Raw genomic sequence first — 19,209 nt, 5'->3', positions numbered from 1 at the left:
AAAAATTATGAACAGAATCGGTGACAAAGGACAGCCTTGGCGGAGTCCAACCCTCACTGGAAATGTGTTCGACATAAGCTCTACCACTTATCGCACCATATGAAATACAATTTACTTTGCTAATTATTATTTATTTATTTTTATTGTTATTACTTATGGAGTATATTGGGAATAAATTGAGAACAGGAACTGAACAACATTTTTAACAACTGCTACGTTTCAGGAAAAGGTGTAGGATTAAATGAGCTCTGCTTCTTCCTACTCCTTTTCGAACATGTTGAATAGAGAAACTGGAAATTGCGATGTACCATATTGAATGCATGCATGTTCGAAATAAACACAAAATCAACGCAACTCAACTCAGCTTCCTAAGTGATAAATGTTTAAACATTGGCGGTCAAGGTATGATGTCTGTTTTTTTTTAAACTCACCGTGCAGTCTCAAGGGAGATGGAAAACACTCCTTCACCCACAACTTTTTTAGATGTTTGGGGTTCTTTGATGTTGTGTTGCATTAAAGTTGCATGGAAACTTATTTCTCATGCATTTTTCAGCAGACAATTAATTGCATGAAGGTTTCACTATGTAAAGGCAACCTTCTTCATTGCACAGATGCTCACACACCGCCGTGCACGCATGCAGCCACACGGGTGCGTTTAATTGCCCAGCTGTCTCCCTCGTGCACACACAGACACTAAAGCGAGACACACCTTCGCGTCGGCTTCGACCACGGCTGCTGCCAGAATGCCGTCAGCTCCTACTGACCTGTATGCATTAGTCAGCCAGCCAGAGGATCCCTTTGCCTCACTCCACTGCTCTCACTTCTGCAGCAGCACTTATTTCTCTCATGGGGCAAATGAATAAAAGACAGACTAGAGAGAGGAGTCTGATTACTAAATGGGTGCTTTATATTAATTTAGACATTTCTCCAATTCATGCATCATTAGGAAGGAACGCAGATACATTTTTTAAAAATCCCTGTCAACCGCTTCCACCGCTTCCTCAGTCTCTCTCAAAAGGCGTTTTAGGGCAAAGCATCAAGCATTTTTTCTTCTTGGTGACTGTCTTACTGAATGAGAAGATGTCGATTTTCTCCGTCAGCCAGCCCTACCTGGTGCTCGTCTTTTATTTTGATCGATTCAGGTTTCAGTTCAGGCTGGACTTGATGTTTGTAACCGACGTAACTCCGAGCATCTGTTATTTTTTCGCTGTGTTTTGGATGCTAGTCTTCTGGGTTATGAGACAGTTTTCCAGAGAGGGAGGGAGAATGCGGTTAAGACAAAAAAGTGGCCTTGGAAAGAGAAAATTAAAAACTGAAAAGGATAAAGAGATTCACAAGTGCATAATTTTGCACTTAATGTGAGCTTGTCAGTAGTCATGCGTTTGTTTGTAGCACACACACACACACACACAGACAGTCACACACACATTGCAGCTGACACGTTGTAAGCCTTACACGGCAAAGATTCACTTTGAATCCCTTGTTTGGCGCGTTCAACCAAGAGGTACTAATGCTACTTAGAACTATTCAGTAACATGGGAACACTCTTTGCTTTCCTTCCGGCCTCAGGAGAGTTTTTTTTTTTTTTTTACATTTACATTTCTGATGGATTTCAGATAAGATTTTAGAATATCTGCCTAAAGGTCGAATCACAGATCCAAAGTATATTGCCGGTTTAACCCTGGTGTACCTCGAGGGCTCAAAACAGGCATTGCATGTGTTCTTTATTTGATATAAATGTTCAGTTTGAAGGTTAGCGGTCCCAAATTTTTGCCAGGGAGTTTTTTTATTTTTAAATAAAATTGTATTTGATTGCAACATTGTGAGAGTAAGATCTAAACATAAAATATACACAGGTTCTGTTAAAACCTCTTCTGGCCCCATTGACTCCCAATATAACTAAGATTCTCAACAAACTGTAATCCAGATGTATTACTATTATTTTTCCATGGAAAACCAAATTAAATCTTATTATTGCCGATTTAAAAACAAAAAAATATTATTTTGGTGTAATTGTGCCCCTAAACACCAGATGGCTACAAAAAAAACATGAGCTTTGATGAGCTGAATTAGTTAAACTGCCAATAAATCACTGAAATGGAATGAAAATGATCTTGAGCAGTATAATTTTACATGGCAGATATATATTTAAAGACTTGTGATTTTTTCATTATAAATTTACAGTATTTTGGACAAAAAGGTCGTGAAGCATACAAAAAAATAAAATAAATAAAATAAACCACAACACAAACCACTACGACATCCTCGGTAGGGCCCACATAAGGGCAAGGAAAACTCACACCCAGTGGGACGTCGGTGACAATGATGACTATGAGAAACCTTGGAGAGGACCGCATATGTGGGCAGCCCCCCACCCCCTCTAGGGGACCGAAAGCAATGGATGTCGAGCGGGTCTAACATGATACTGTGAAAGTTCAATCCATAGTGGATCCAACACAACCGCGAGAGTCCAGTCCAAAGCGGATCCAACACAGCAGCGAGAGTCCCGTCCACAGTGGAGCCAATAGGAAACCATCTCAGCGCAGAGATGTCCCCAGCCGACACACAGGCGAGCGGTCCATCCTGGGTCCCGACTCTGGACGAGCAGTCCATCCTGGGTCCCGACTCTGGACAGCCAGTACTTCATCCATGGCCATCGGACCGGACCCCCTCCACAAGGGAGAGTGGGACAGAGGAGAAAAAGAAAAGAAACGGCAGATCAACTGGTCTAAAAAGGGAGTCTATTTAAAGGCCAGAGTATACAAATTAGTTTTAAGGTGAGACTTAAATGCTTCTACTGATTAACGTTATATCAATAGATATAACTGAAGTTGTTACAAGGTTTTAGCAATGAGGTAAACACATAAAAAGTATTGCTGAGTTACAACACTTTTTTGAGCAGATCCCTTTTGGATCCTAAGAGAAAGTGCGAATAGTCAACCTTAAGATTGCAGAAGGGTTATATCAAGAGCATAACAACAAACACCTTACAAAAAAGTACCACACCTTAAAGTGATGGGTGCACATTGCTATGGCAACAAGGCAACAACACTGGCCTTGCTGAACAAAGGAGCAATGTGGTGATATAATCATAAACAGTAGCCTATACAATATCCTAAGTCTCAGATAAAGCCTCTAAATGTAATTACATGGCCTTATTTTTGAAAGGATGCCAAAAGAAGCAGTCACAATGTGTGATAAAGCTGGAGAGTGTTAAGTCAGCGATCCAATTACATTGGACATCACACACCGTTGCCCCGATTTTCGTGGTGTTATTCTCAAGGAAATAATGTTAGTTCTTGTGAAAATATCCACCTACAAAAGTGTGACAGCCTTTAAAAGGACACTCTTTGGAAAACGTGTATTTAATTAAAATCCTCACCTTTTTCCCCCCGCTATGTTTTGTACATCCCTTCCATCTGTCTCTTCCTCTCACGATGCCACAGGAATACCATCGGGATTTACACATAGTTCTTATCCAGATCAACGTCCTAGTTTACAGCTTCCAGCTGGGCATTTCAGAGACGCAGTTCAAAGTGGAGAGGCCTTTTTTTCCCCTCGTCCTCCAGAGCAAGGCCATGGAAATCCCACACTCAAGGGAGGCTTTGCTTATTCATTAGCATGAAAGAGAAGCAATTGCACGGGGACATGTTTTGAATACACAATCAGGGGAACATGGACTTGCTAAACAAAATAATTTGCAGTATTAACTACAGCAGCATCTCTATTCATTTAGTCTTTGACAACCTTTCAAGCATATTACACAGTTGAGAAAACCCTATGGATTAAGGTAAAGTTCATGTGCATGTATAGGCAGATGTCCCAATACTTCAGACAATGGAGTGTATAATGCTCTATACTGCTGCAACATGTCCAGATGGAAATGTTTAGAGAGCTGCTTCCAAAGTAGAACAAAAGGTGGGTGCCACCTTGGAAATGAAAATTGGAATATTCCGCAGTGGCATGTTCTACATTTACTGTTGTTATCTGTAGAGGCTGAAATGATGAAATTTAACTTTCTGAGGCAGAAAAAAAGTCCATTATCTGCCCATAATTTACGCTATGAACAACCCAAATGCGATTGGAGTTGTTTTTTTTTTTTACCAGATTAGATTTGAATAGAGAGAGCATTTGATTTGATTTAATAGACACAGATTTAATTGAAAGGGTCCACGGGACTACATCTGCATATTTAAAATAGCTGTTAAATTGTCACAAAATATGTCGTTGCATTGCCAAAAAACTCAACCTTATCCGTGGGAACCTTCAGATAAGTGAATTTGAAAATTGACTACATTTGTCAGCCATTTGTAAGATTGCGTGTTGGACTGAATGTGTGTTTCTGTATGTGTTAAAGATGATTAGAAGAGTGAACGCGGCATCGGGGAATGAGCATATAGGCGGTGGTGTAATGGCCTCATACAAGTGCTCTAATTCATTCACATCTATAAAATCCATCTCCCATTGCGGTCTCCACAGATCTACTTCCAAGTGTTCCGGGCAAACAGAACCAAGTCTGATTGTACATGCATTTACCACTTTTGTCTTGTTAATAACGTAGTTCACTCCTATTCCTGATATTCATATTCTGCATACATAAAATATTCTGGGATTTCCAGCTTGCAATTGTCTCTCGGCTAGATGGCACAGTTTGAACTCAGAAAACCAAAGCCATGTCGAAGAGATGTGACGTTCGCGCACAAACTGTGTCTTTTAAACAGCTCTTTTGTGTGAACGATGAGAATTGATTTGCAGTTGCATTCGTTTTGGCGCCGTTTATTTATCTTGCAGATACAGCGTCACCTGACTGACAATTGGACTAAGAAATAAGTCAGCACCAAGGGAAACTTCGCAGCATTTACAAATCCCGTTTCCATATGAGTTTTCAAATTGTGTTCGATGTAAATATAAACGGAATACAATGATTTGCAAATCATTTTCAACCCATATTCGGTTGAATGCAATACAAAGACAACATATTTGATGTTCAAACTAATAAAAAAAAAAAATTTTTACAAATAATCATTAACTTTAGAATTTGATGCCAGCAACACGTGACAAAGAAGTTTGGAAAGGTGGCAATAAATACTGATAAAGTTGAGGAATGCTCATCAAACACTTACATAGAACATCCCACAGGTGTGGAGGCTAATTGGTAACAGGTGGGTGCCATGATTGGGTATAAAAGCAGCTTCCACAAAATGCTAAGTATTTCACAAACAAGGATGGGGTGAGGGTCACCACTTTGTAAGCAAATTGTCAAACAGTTTAAGAACAACGTTTCTCAACGAGCTATTGCAAGGAAATTTAGGGATTTTACCATCTACGGTCCGTAAAATCATCAAAAGATTAAGACAATCTGGAGAAATCACTGCACCTAAGCGATGATATTACGGACCTTTGATCCCTCAGGCGGTACTGCATCAAAAAGCGACATCAGTGTGTAAAGGATATCACCACATGGGCTCAGGAACACTTCATAAAACCACTGTCAGTAACTACAGTTGGTTGCTACATCTGTAAGTGCAAGTTAAAACTCTACTATGCAAAGCCAAACCCATTTATCAACAACACCCTGAAACGCCGCCGGCTTGGCCGGGCCTGAGCCCATCTAAGATGGACTGATGCAAAATGGAAAAGTGTTCTGTGGTCTGACGAGTCCATATTTCAAATTATATCTGGAAACAGAGGACGTGGTGTCCTCCAGAACAGAGGAAAATAACCATTCGGATTGTTATAAACGCAAAGTTCAAAAGCCAGCATCTGCGATGGTATGGGGGTGTGTTAGTGGCCAAGGCATGGGTAACTTACACATCTGTGAAGGCACCATTAATGCTGAATGGTCCATACAGATTTTGGAGCAACATATGTTGTCATCCAAGCAACGTTATCATGGACACTGCTGCTTATTTCAGCAAGACAATGCCAAGCCACGTGTTACAACAGCGTGGTTTCGTAGTAAAAGAGTGCAGGTACTTTCCTGGCCCACCTACAGTCCAGACCTGTTTCCCATCGAAAATGTGTGGCGCATTATTAAGCGTAAAATACGACAGCGGAGACCCCGTACGGTTGAACGACTGAAGCTCTACATAAAGCAAGAATGAGAAAGAATTCCACTTTCAAAGCTTCAACAAATAGTTTCCTCAGTTCCCTAACGTTTACCGAGTGTTGTTAAAAGAAAAGGTGATGTAACACAGTGGTGAACATGGCCTTGCCCAACTACTTTGGCACGTGTTGCAGCCATGAAATTCTTTGTTAGTTATTATTTGCAAAAAAAAAATTAAGTTTATGAGTTTCAACATCAAATATCTTGTCTTTGTACTGCATTCAATTGTAAATGGGTTGAAAAAGATTTGCAAATCATTGTATTCTGTTTATATTTACATCTAACACAATTTCCCAACTCATATGGAAACGGGGTTTGTGTGGTTCCATTTTTGAAAATTTGTTTCTATTTATGTATTTTTTTTAATATTCATTTTTACTTCTTTTTTTCTTTGGATTCACTTTTATTGTTCATTGTTATGAAGTAGTTCAAGCATACACACACCAGGTAGGGTAGTATACTTTGTATTTACATTTTCATGATGTCCTAGTTTTTTTTTTTTTTACTTTTAATCATATTTTTTGTATACATTTATATATTTTACTCTTACTTATTATTTGTATTTTTTTTTTGTATTGTTAAAATACACTCGTGATAAAACTTGTTTTAGGTAAGGGGAAGTTCAAGATAGTGATGTCACTGTCAAAGAATGGGGATATGGCACCACTAATGGAATGATTACAATGAAAGCACAACAAAAATAAAATGATTGCTAACATAACAGAACAATACAAAAATGTTTGTACAAATTTAAATTATTCTCATCATTATCTTGTTACTCCTACAACTAATTGTTCCCTTGATAAGAAACAACGAGCCAGTCTTTGGAACGGCTCTTTGAAAAGAAAAGGCTCCTAAATCCCTTCCCTACCGTGTAGGTTCAATGCCTTATGAAAATGTTCCACCAAACTACCACAAGGTTTAAGAAAGCTTTACAATTTGCAAGCTAATACTCTCATGCATAATTAAGTTCATTGTGCATTCTAGTGTAGCAATGTGCAGGCGTTCACTCAACCCACAAATAATTTAATATTCTAGCAATGACTAGCAATAACATTCCAATAATATATAATGTATATAAGCAATAAAAATGACATGGTGGTATGTTTACTGAGTAAACATACCACAGCCACTATTTTAGATTATGCACTGTGTTTATAAACACATGAGCTAACATATATAGTTGGCCAATTTCCACTGACCAAAGTCTCTCATTTGGCCCTGCAAACATCACCCAAATAATGAAAACATAGAATTTCATTGAAAATTGCTGAGTGGCTGGATATCTCAAAGAGTAATGATGCTTGCTCTCTGATGAAGGAGACCATTGTTCAAATCACATTCAGGCTGAATGGTAACATGTGTCATTGTTTTATTATTATTATTATTTAGGCATACTGGCCCTTACTGTCTCTGCTGGGAAGAAAGTATGGCATTTGCACAAATGTAAGGACTGTGGTAGGCTATTCTCTGTAAAGTCACAAAATCATTTTAATGATCTCCAAGAGTTAGAGAAAAATGGCTTTTTTTATTCAGCTGCAACAATAGGTTGCAGACAAAATTATTATGTAGTAATTTGCGGTTTTCTTATACTTTTGTGTGAATAGGTATACTGTATAACTAGATAGTCTATTTAGCCTTTCTCTTTTTTTCCTCCTAACCACAAATGTCACTTTAAAAAAAGGCAATTCGCACCAGCAGACTGTAGAAATTTACTGTAGACTTTGCACTACTCCTATACCAGCAATATTGGATTGAAGTCTTTAACAGCATTTTATCCTATCTTCCTAATTGACATCTTGAAGATTCATTTTTTGTGATTTTTGCAATGCGAGGTATATTTTGAGTGTTAAAACTCAGACTGTGCCGTTATGTTTCCCCACAGTGGTGACATGCCAACAACCTCCATCCATCCCTAACGGCCTCTTGGTGGGCTCGGTGTGGGAGTGGGGCACCAGTGTGAGTTACAGCTGTCTGTCGGGCTACGAACTGTCCTTCCCTGCTGTGCTCACCTGTGCAGGGAACGGCACGTGGAATGGAGACCTGCCTCAGTGCTTGCGTGAGTAATAACCTGTTAACTGCATGGCGTGTGTTTTGTATCAAATCTCACAGTCTGTCTTGTACCCTGCTGCTTTCAGACCGATAATATTTTTTGTCAGTTGCTGCATTTCAGCTTTAAGTCAACCGAACAGGCAAAATAAGCCAGTAGCTCATTGGAAACATAGATGGTGTTAGTGACCGTCATATCGATATGTTCAATTTGCATACTGTGTCACCCTTGATAAGTTGTGTATAAACAAGCAATGTGGAATGATGGTGCATGGAAATATTGTTCAATCTATTTGTGAAAAAGGTTCTATATATTTTGGTTATTCTCATTGTCAAGAAAATCACCTCCTCTCTCAAAAGTTTCATGATGAAATATTTCACTCGACAAATGCATCCCCTATTCCGCTATCCCGAATCTTTTTGAAGTTAAATGTAAACACATCACATATTTTTAAGACCGGTCAAAAATTCTGCAAGTCAAACTTTATATGCAGTAGTTTTCATCCGTCTTGTGAGAGTTAAGACTCGTTCTATTGGTTTCTGCTGCTTACTGCTTTAAGTTATCCCAACTTAATTAAATCAATGAAAGCCATGAATAACACATGCATTTTTAATATGGGGTTCTGTACAGAAGCAATGAATTATTGGCTAAATAAAGCAGCACAATACTGTAAAGAAAGAGTTAAGGCTAATGTATAAAAATGCATTCTTTGTCATTGCAAAGACAGACAAATTATTGAAAATAAGAAATTGCAATAGTACCTGTTTCCCCCTAAAATGTAACATTACAGTTACTGTAGCTCAGTCAATAGTCTTCTCAAATAGTGGGGCGGGCCCCCCTGGCATACTTGCCAACCTTGAGACCTCCGATTTTGGGAGGTGGGGCGTGGTCGGGGGTGGGGCAGAGGCGTGGTTGGGGCGGGTGGCGTGGTTAAGAGGGGAGGAGTATAATTCACCAACTGGAGTATTACATATATATTTCATATGTATATATATATATATATATATATATATATACATATATAGATATATAAAACAACGTTTATGCGGGAAATAGCACTCAAAGGAAGACATGAAACTGCTACAGGGAAATACCAAAAAAATAGAAAAAGCCACCAAAATAGGAGCGCAAGACAAGAAGTAAAACGCTACACACAGGAAAACAGCAAAAACCTCTAAACCAGGGGTGTCAATCTCAAATAAAGAGTGGGCCAAAATTTAAAACTGAACAAACCCGCGGGCCGAGGTTGAACAAATTAACCTTTTAATAGGGACCCAAACAAGTTTTTCATTGAATATTGAACAAGCAAGGCGTATATAACTTTATAGTGACATGCAAAATTTTGTTTAAAATAATAATAATAATAATTAAAAAATATCAATGGCATATCAAATCAAATTTAAATAAAAATCGAATGCTTGTTTTGTATTTGCAGCCTTCTGAGGTAAATGTTAACATTAACTATTTCCAGAGGCTAATACATTTGAAAATAAAAAAATTAATAAATCAACCATTCAGGCCTTTTTACTGCTCAGTTAATGTCGGGGCTCAGGTGGGTGGGGTTAGGGGGGCGGGGTTTGTTGGTAGCGGGGAGGGGGTGTATATTGTAGCGGTCCGGAAGAGTTAGTGCTGCAAGGGGTTCTGGGTATTTGTTCTGTTGTGTTTATGTTGTGTTACGGTGCGGATGTTCTCCCGAAATGTGTTGGTCATTCTTGTTTGGTGTGGGTTCACAGTGTGGTGCCTATTTCTAACAGTGTTAAAGTTGTTTATATGGCCCCCTTCAGTGTGACCTGTATGCTGTTGATCAAGTATGCCTTGCATTTACTTACATATGTGTAGAACCCACATATATTACGTGACTGGGCCGGCACGCTGTTTGTGAGGAGGAAAAACCAGACTTGACGACAGGTTTTAGGGTACGCTAAAGGCAGTGCCTTTGAGGCACACCCCCAATATTGTTGTCCGGATGGAATTCAGGAGAATGGTTGCACCGGGAGATTTTCGGGAGGGGCACTGAAATTCGAGAGTCTCCCGGGAAATCGGTGAATGCGGTGTTACAGCGGCACCGTTGTATAACACCGGCGGGCCAGCTCTAATGTTAATTTGATATTGCCTCAAGGGCCAAATGAAATTACCCGGCGGGCCAATTTTGGCCCGCGGGCCACAGTTTGATACCTATGTTCTAAACAAATCAGGGTGTGATGTGACAGGTGGTGACAGTAGAGTACTTTGAGACAGGAGCTATATTCATGCATGCTTGGTTATGCTTTAAAGTCATATCCAACGATTAAGACGACGACTCTCTACTGTCAACTGAGTTTCTTTTTTTAATGATTTCTCCTGGTGGTGTCCCTCTGCATTTTTTCAACGCAAAAAATGTGCTTTGGCTCAAAAAAGGTTGAAAAACACTGTGCTAATCTTCAAAAGGCCACAATACTGGGAAGAGAAGATGCAAATAAAATTATTCAGCATGCGCAATGTGATTTATCAACACTTTACACCGTTTTCAAAGCAATACTAAGTGTTTTATTTAACACGTGTCAGAAGGACGTGCTCCTCTATCTGGAAGTTGCACACACAGCTGCAGGATCAGTGCACAGACGGACGATAGACAGACGACAATCCTCCATACTACGTGTGTGTGTAAAAATATTTGGACAGTCAGAACTAAAAACATTTAGACTTATCGTCTAATCAGCGAAAATCCTTTTTGTAATTGGATAGCTGCTTGAGGACTTAAGGGGCTGATTAAAACAAATAAAACTGATCGTTTTGGTGTCATTTATTATGTTTTAATGGAGCTTGTTTTTTTCCACATAGAATATATATCATCCATCCATCCATCCATTTTCTACCGCTTGTCCCCTTTGGGGTCGCGGGAGGTCGCTGGCGCCTATTTCAGCTGCATTCGGGCGGTAGGCGGGGTTAACCCTGGACAGGTCGCCACCTCATCGCAGTAGAATATATATGATTAAAATATTGCTTACATGAAAATAACATTTCAGTACGCATTTTTGGGATATTGAACCAAAGTGCAGCATCTCTTCAATGAGCACACCTTCAGCTGTAAAAAAAAAAAAAAAAAAGCAGTTTCAATGTAAATGCACTGCACGACTTCTTCTAAAATGCCCATAAAAAGTAATAAATGTCTCCTGCATGTTTGAAAACAAACATAGCAAAACACCTCCGGTAGGTGCATGATAACATGACTGTGCAGTATATCAGGCTTTCTCCATGCTGAAGCTCCGAATGGTACACGTGAAATCCTAATTTAAATAAGGCAGTCTGCAGCACTTTTCAATTGCACATGCAGTCTTAGTAAATCGCAAGCAATGTGCTCACTGATGGTACACACTGTTTTATTGGTTGCACACGCTGTTTAGTGTGTGGTAATTGGATCTTAGTCCATAACCAGTGAAGTTGGCACGTTCTGTAAATTCTAAATAAAAACAGAATACAATGATTTGCAAATACTTTTCAACCTATATTCAATTGAATAGACTGCAAGGACAAGATAGTTAACATTCAAACTGTAAATGTTTTTATTTTTTTTTAAATTAGCTCATTTGGAATTTAATGCCTGTAACATGTTTCATAAAAGCTGGCACAAGTGGCAAAAAAGACTGAAAAAGTTGATGAATGCTCATCAAACACTTATTTGGAAAATCCCACAGGTGGGCAGGCTATTTGGGAACAGGTGGGTGCCATCATTGGGTATAAAAACAGCTCCATTGAAATGCTCAGTCATTCACAAACAAGGATGGGGCAAGGGTCACCACTTTGTGAACAAATGCCTGAGCAAATCGTCGAACAGTTTAAAAACATTTCTCAATGAGCTATTGCAAGGAATTTAGGGATTTCACCATCTACAATTCTTAATATAATCAAAAGGTTCAGACAATTCGGAGAAATAACTTCACGTAAGCGGCAAAACCAACATTCAATGCCCCGTGACCTTCGATCTTTCAAGCAGTACTGCATCAAAAAGCAACATCATTGTGTAAAGGATATCACCACATGGGCTCAGGAACACTACAGAAAACCACTGCCAGTAACTACAGTTCGTCGCTACATCTGTAAGTGAAAGTTAAAACTCTACTATGCAAAGCAAAAGCCATTTATCAACAACACCCGGAAACACAGCCTGCTTCGCTGGGCCTGAGCTCATCTATGATGGACTGATGCAAAGTGGAAAAGTGTTCTGTGGTCTGACGAGTCCAAATTTCAAATGTTTTTTCGGAAACTGTAGACGTCTTGTCCTACAGACAAAAGAGGAAAAGAACCATCCGGAGTGTAATAGGCACAAAGTTTAAAAGCCAGCATCTGTGATGGTATGGGGGTGTATTAGTGCCCAAGCCATGGGTAACTTACACATCAGTGAAAGCACTAATAATGTTGAAAGGTACATACAGGTTTTGGAGCAACATATGTTGCCATCCAAGCAAAATCTTTTTCATGGACGCCCCTGCTTATTTCAGCAACAAAATGCCAAGCCACATTCTGCACGTGTTGCAATACCGTGGCTTTGTAGTAAAAGAGTGCGAGTACTTTACTGGCCTGCCTATAGTCCAGAACTGTCTCCCATTGAAAATGTGTGGCACATTATGAATTATAAAATATGACAACGGAGACCCCGGATTGTTGAACAAGTTAAGCTGTACATCAAGCAAGAATAATAAATATTTCAAAATGAAAAGCTTCGAAAATGTATTGCTTCAGTTCCCAAACTTTTACTGGGTATTGTTAGAAGGAAATACTATGTAACACAGTGGTTAAAAATGCTCCTGTGCGGACTTTTTTTTGCAATGTCTTGCCGCCATTAAATTCTAAGTTAATGATTACTTGCCCAAAAAAATTAGTTTCTCAGTTCGTACATTAAATATTTTGTCTTTGCAATCTATTCAATCAAATATAGGTTGAAAAGGATTTCAAAATCATTTTGATCTGTTCTTGGTTACGACTTACACAACGTGGCAACTTCACTGGTTTTGGGTTTTGTAAATCAGGCCCCAAGTAGTTGGTTGTCACAATGGATTTTTGAAGGAAAACATTTTTAAAGAAACAAGATGGCAGAACTAAAGTGTAATTGTATTGACAAGTTGATTAACAAAATGTAATGCATTTTAACACTAAATGAGCAAAGAACATATGACCACGATTAGGCAAGCCTACCTTAGATGTGATATGTATGTATATATGAGCGTCTGTGACAACCAAACTCAAAGAGAATGTGGCAAACCAAACCCATCTAGAATTTATTGCTACCATCAAGGCTAACAAGTGTGTAAAAACTAGTTCACTAGCTAACACCCATTCTAAACCAAAGCTTTCCTTTCACACTATGTAAGTGTTAGTTATAAATCCATTGTGTAGAGGCCCAAAAGAAAACTACTGAGAGGCTGAATATTTACAATTTCAAATTAATAATACAATAAGTCTTCTCACCTCAAGTTAAGCGTTTTTACTCCGAAGAAGACTATGTAGGTGAGCTTTGATTCCAACTTTGTAACTCCATACCATATTTCAAAAGAGAGCACCCTGGGGTGGTGAGGTATAACAAGCATGAAAACCAACCCCGTTCTCACCTCTGTTCTACACAGTACAATACCATCCCAATATGTTTGCCAACGACATCAATTGTACAGTGGTACCCCAACTTAGGAGCTCGCTTGTAACTCAAAGCCCTCGTATCTCAAATCAACCTCGCCCTTTGAAATGAAATTACATCAATTTAATCTGTTTGGCCCTCCCAAAACACAATTTTAACATGTAACATACAGTGGGTCAAAAAAGTATTTAGTCAGCCACCGATTGTGCAAGTTCTCCCACTTAAAATGATGACAGAGGTCTGTAATTTTCATCATAGGTACACTTCAACTGTGAGAGACATATTCTGAATAAAAATCCAGGAATTCACATTGTAGGAATTTTAAATAATTTATTTGTAAATTATGATGGAAAACAAGTATTTGGTCAACCATTCAAAGCTCTCACTGATGGAAAGAGGTTTTGGCTCAAAATCTCACGATACATGGCCCCATTCATTCTTTCCTTAACACGGATCCATCGTCCTGTCTCCTAAGCAGAAAAACAGCCCCAAAGCATGATGTTTCCACCCCTTCTTCCTCCAAACACAATGAGTTGAGTTTATACCAAAATGGATACATGGATGATACAGCAGAGGATTGGGAGAATGTCATGTGGTCAGATGAAACCAGAAAATAACTTTTTGGTATAAACTCCACTCAACGTGTTTGGAGGAAGAAGAATACTGAGTTGCATCCCAAGAACACCACAACTACTGTGAAGCATGGGGGTGGAACATCATTCTTTGGGGATGTTTTTCTGCTAAGGGGACAGGACGATTGATCCGTGTTAAGGAAAGAATGAATGGGGCCATGTATCGTGAGATTTTGAGCCAAAACCTCTTTCCATCAGTGAGAGCTTTGAATGGTTGACCAAGTACTTATTTTCCACCATAATTTACAAATAAATTCTTTAAAATTCCTACAATGTGAATTCCTGAATTTTTTTTCACATTCTGTCTCTCACAGTTGAAGTGAACCTATGATGAAAATTACAGACATCTGTCATCATTTTAAGTGGGAGAACTTGCACAATCGGTGGCTGACTAAATACTTTTTTGCCCCACTGTAACTTTTTCAAAAGAAAAACAAACTTTTAGATGGGAAATATTGTTTGAAAAACCTTACAACAGAATGTACTACAAACAGTTTGATTAAACAATGTAATACTATTCCCTTTGCATTTACCTTGGGGGCACCAGACTTGTGTTTTCTTCCTCGTAAATAGGAGCTATGAAATTGTTATTGTTGCACACAGACGTCTTTGAGTGACAGACTGGAGAAGTCAGATTTGACAGCAAGCAATATGTATGTTGGTGTACTAAAAGTAATGCTTGATTGTCCAGTTTGAGGAGTCAAGGCTAGACAGAACAAACTGAAACATGTCAAACACAGCATCTGGAGCTTCTCAGTATTTTCATAGATAAATATCATCGTTTTGGACATTTGTTCTGAAAGACAGCTCATATCTCATAAGTTGAGGTACCACTTTAACAATACAGTGATCTTGGAAGTTATAAATTGTGTTTTAACTACCTGAAACAGGGAGAACTTCTCATGCACCATTATTGAAAGCAAGGCCAGTGCATTGGAAAAACTTGCTGATGCGCTCCCTGGATATGTTGCATTCAAAACATTGGTAGTCGATCAAACTACAGACAAAAGTTCAAAGATTGGTTATTTTTCTGGCTGCTGTTTTAAAAGTTTCAGGATTTAAACTAGGGATTACATGCTGTCCTTTTTGTTACGACTGTAGAATTTGCAGCAATGCAGACGTCATCTCTGCTATTAAATGTGACTTAATAGGCAGTCTTAATGCTGGACTGCAATTAATTGTGCATACAAAAACAACACTATGGATTGCTGACTCAAGGTAAGAGGTTATAAAATGGTGATAAAAGGAAATGGTTTGCACTATATTTTGGAATCATAATGTCTCATAAAAACATGTGTGAGATCACTTGGCCCATTTAAAACGAATGATATTTAACTGCAAACTCTTGGCACCGTGACAAAACTTGTTTGTGCATGATGCTGCCTGTTGCCTCTGGTATGAGACCTAACTGAGAACCTATTATTGATACATTTTGTGTATTGAATACACTTACCAATCAGCACTTTCAGATTATTGGATGAGTCGAATCAAAAGGACAATTTTTGGAAAGGAGTACAATATCAAAGGCATCTGTATGGATATTTACCTGGATCATTTTATAGTTTCTACTACTTCACAAAATCCTGCGGACGTTTTGGTTAAATATGTTTTGCATGCAACACTTTTTTTACAACTTCAAAAATACCAACCTCCTGCAAACATTTTGTCATTAATTACTATGCATTGTTCACTAAATGAGAACAATTAAGGCAAAAATGGCTAAGGTTTTATCGTACCAGCAGAATTGGTGATCAGTGACACACTTCGACACATCCTAAACATAACATTCATCGGCAATACACATCGACTCTTTATGTTCCATAAAACCACAATGATGTTTAACGTGTCACACCAGACAGATGTTTTCTGCGTAAAACTTTTGTTCCTTACAATTACGATCAATAAGCAGCCTGTGTTAAGAACCCGCTTCTTATAAACATGTAGTTAAGCTAGCCTCCTGCTGCAGTACTCTAAAGAGGGAAGCAGCTCTGTGATAAATTACCGAGTTTTACGAAGGCAAATAAATGGAAATTGAGAAGAAAGAGCTGATCTTTGGTGTAGAATAGCTATTATCTACGCATTAAAATGTCAATGCAGAATTATATACAGCAATGTTCGGTACTAGTCCTCATAAATTGTGTGGCCATTATTAAGTGGTAAATCTGCTTCAGTTTGTGTTAGTCCAATACGTCTGCAGAGGTGAACCCTGCTGAGCCTGTGTTATTGCACGCATTTTCTTCTGTATATGCATGGGTCATAGACCTGGCCAGTTAGAATTTTGTTACTGGGTGAAATAAAAACAAACTTAAATGCGTTGTATCAATAGTTACACTTACCAGACGCCTAAAAATAATTTTAGCTCAGCTTTTATTGTTGACATTTACATTAAACCAACCTGGTGTTTTTTAAATGTTCTTTCACACATAATGACTTAGCTTTTTCTAAGACATACAGAAAGGTTTGCATTTACTAGAATGTAGCTGGCGGCTCTGCAATCATGCAAATGATGATCAGCTTGATTTCTTTAAAGTCTAAACTGAAGTAAATCACAATTTTAAGACATATGCATATGCTTGCTCGCAGACAGTGAAAACCGCAAGATACACTTTCTGAGGTTATTTGCCTGTCTGCAGGAAGGGCAACTTTAAATCGGGCCACTGCATATTGATTACTTCACAGACATTGATAATTCATCCAAGAAGGCAAAAGGCTAAGAGAGAGGTGTAGAAATAAGTTTTGCTGTTTTTTTTTCAATCTTCTCTTTCTTGCTCATTCACCCCAACACACACATCGTACACATTAAATATTCTGAGCTTGGTTTCGCCAGAGGGACATTTCCCCCCATATATATATACAGTATATGTACCTGTACATTATTCTGGAGGTGCTTGAAGTTTAAGAATGATGTCTATTTCTCCTAGTGTTGTCTCAGAAAATCCGTCTTGAATACTAATGCTGTTTTACGAGTAAAGAATAATAGTTTTATCCTCTCTTTGGATAAATTTTACTTTTTTTAAAAGTTTCCCTTCATAGTAAGTGTTTTTTTCATTTGAAATGTAGAATGTCCAAACAGGCTTCGTCACGTATGTGAATGCATCATTAACTCTTGCCAGGGCAGCACGGACAGGGGTTAGTGCTCGTGCCTCACAGCAAGAAGGTTATGAGTTCGATTCCCAAGCTCAGGGTCTTTCTGTGTAGAGTTTGTATGTTCTCCCCGTGACTGCGTGGGTTCCCTCCGGGTACTTTGGCTTCCTCCAACCTCTAAAGACATGCACCTGTGGATAGACTACCGTATATTCCGCACTATAAGGCGCACCTAAAAGCCTACAATTTTCTCAAAAGCTGACAGTGCGCCTTATATATGGACCAATATTGAGCCACAACAGGTCTCACAACTACGGTAAGCAGCCGCCGATTTAATTTTCCCCCGTAGGAGAAGAAGCGCGCGGTGCATGCTGGGATATACCTGTATGACTGCGCCAGGCCCTGCCGTTTCATTTCCATTTGTGTGTTTTAGTAAAGACCCCAAAATGGCTCCTATTGAGAGACATGATTTCAGGAAAGCAGGAATTGTCACTGAACTGCTAGACAAAAGCAGCGACACTGACTCCATTACCGATGTCTCGAAAAAGTGCAAAACAATAACAATATATCAATAACTCAACGTTCCTCAAACGTTAATGTCACACAACACAACACAAAATAAACATGTAAATCTCACTTTATTAAGTTATTCCTCATCCACGAATCCCTCGAATTCTTCTTCTTCAGTGTCAGAATTAAATATGCCACAAGAGGTCTCGCAACTACGGTAAGCAGCCGCCCTACTTATTTTCCCTGGTAAAAGAAGAAGCGCGCGGTGCATGCTGGGATATATGACTGCGGGAGGCGTGCCGAGTTTAAAATCAAGGTGATCAGTCACACAGTAGAACACGGGAATAGAGCAGCAGCGAAAGAATTTAACATTAACAGCAGTGACACTGACTCGTTTACTGACGACTTCGACGTTGTCGCCCAACTGTTTGAATCGATCACTGAAGAAGAAAAATTTGAGGGATTCGTGGATGAGGAATAGCTTAATAAAGTGAGCTTTACGTGTTTATTTTGTGTGTTGTGTTGTGTGACATTATTGTTTGAGCAATGTTGAGTTGTTGATATATTATTGCTTTGCACTATTTTGAGTGTTACTATATTGTGATTGCACTAACGTTTGATTTACCGTAACAGTATCAGACTGTTTTTTACGTGTTTATTGAATCAGGGAAAATAATAAAACAGCTGTTTATTCATTTTGGGAGTGAACGGAGTTGTCAGAACGCTGGTTAGTAACCAATGATAAAGTTTGACTGAACTATCTGACTGTTTTGTTGACATTCCATTTAGCGCAGCTCCATCTAAAGGATGCATAACGTAACCCTAGCCTCTACTGTAGCATCTATTTTATGCGCCTTATAATGCGGTGCGCCTTATATATGAACAAAATATTAAAATATGCCATTCATTGAAGGTGCGCCTATAATCCGGTGCGCCTTATAGTGCAGAAAATACGGTAATTGGCGACGCTAAATTGGCCCTAGTGTATGTGTAAATTGGGGCTAACAAACATGTCCAATGCAACAAACAGGCCCCAACCACGGTATGATATTCAGCTAGCAGTTAGCTTGTGAACTTTATGCCAAACAGCCATTAGACTACAATAAAAACGGACAAAAAGAGTTGCAATACAGTTTTAAGCACATAGCAAGTGATATCAAAGTGTATATAAAGTAATTCACTTTGTATTGACACACACTGCCAATGAAACAACATCGAA

General features: G+C 38.8%; 1 protein-coding gene across 2 annotated transcripts in view; it reads left to right on the top strand.

Moving 5' to 3' along the window:
- Nucleotides 1-19,209, top strand: part of LOC133562239 (CUB and sushi domain-containing protein 3-like) — a 673,567-nt gene that overhangs the window by 592,861 nt on the left and 61,497 nt on the right. For both annotated transcript variants that reach the window (XM_061916244.1, XM_061916243.1), the window contains exon 60: nucleotides 7,992-8,165. In XM_061916244.1, the coding sequence (XP_061772228.1) occupies nucleotides 7,992-8,165 (174 nt within the window). The remainder of the gene's footprint in view (nucleotides 1-7,991; nucleotides 8,166-19,209) is intronic.

This window comes from Nerophis ophidion, linkage group LG11, assembly GCF_033978795.1.
Source record: "Nerophis ophidion isolate RoL-2023_Sa linkage group LG11, RoL_Noph_v1.0, whole genome shotgun sequence".
Taxonomy (NCBI): Eukaryota; Metazoa; Chordata; class Actinopteri; order Syngnathiformes; family Syngnathidae; genus Nerophis; species Nerophis ophidion.
The sequence above is the reverse complement of the archived record's forward strand: the minus strand, read 5'-3'. Positions and strand labels throughout refer to the sequence as shown.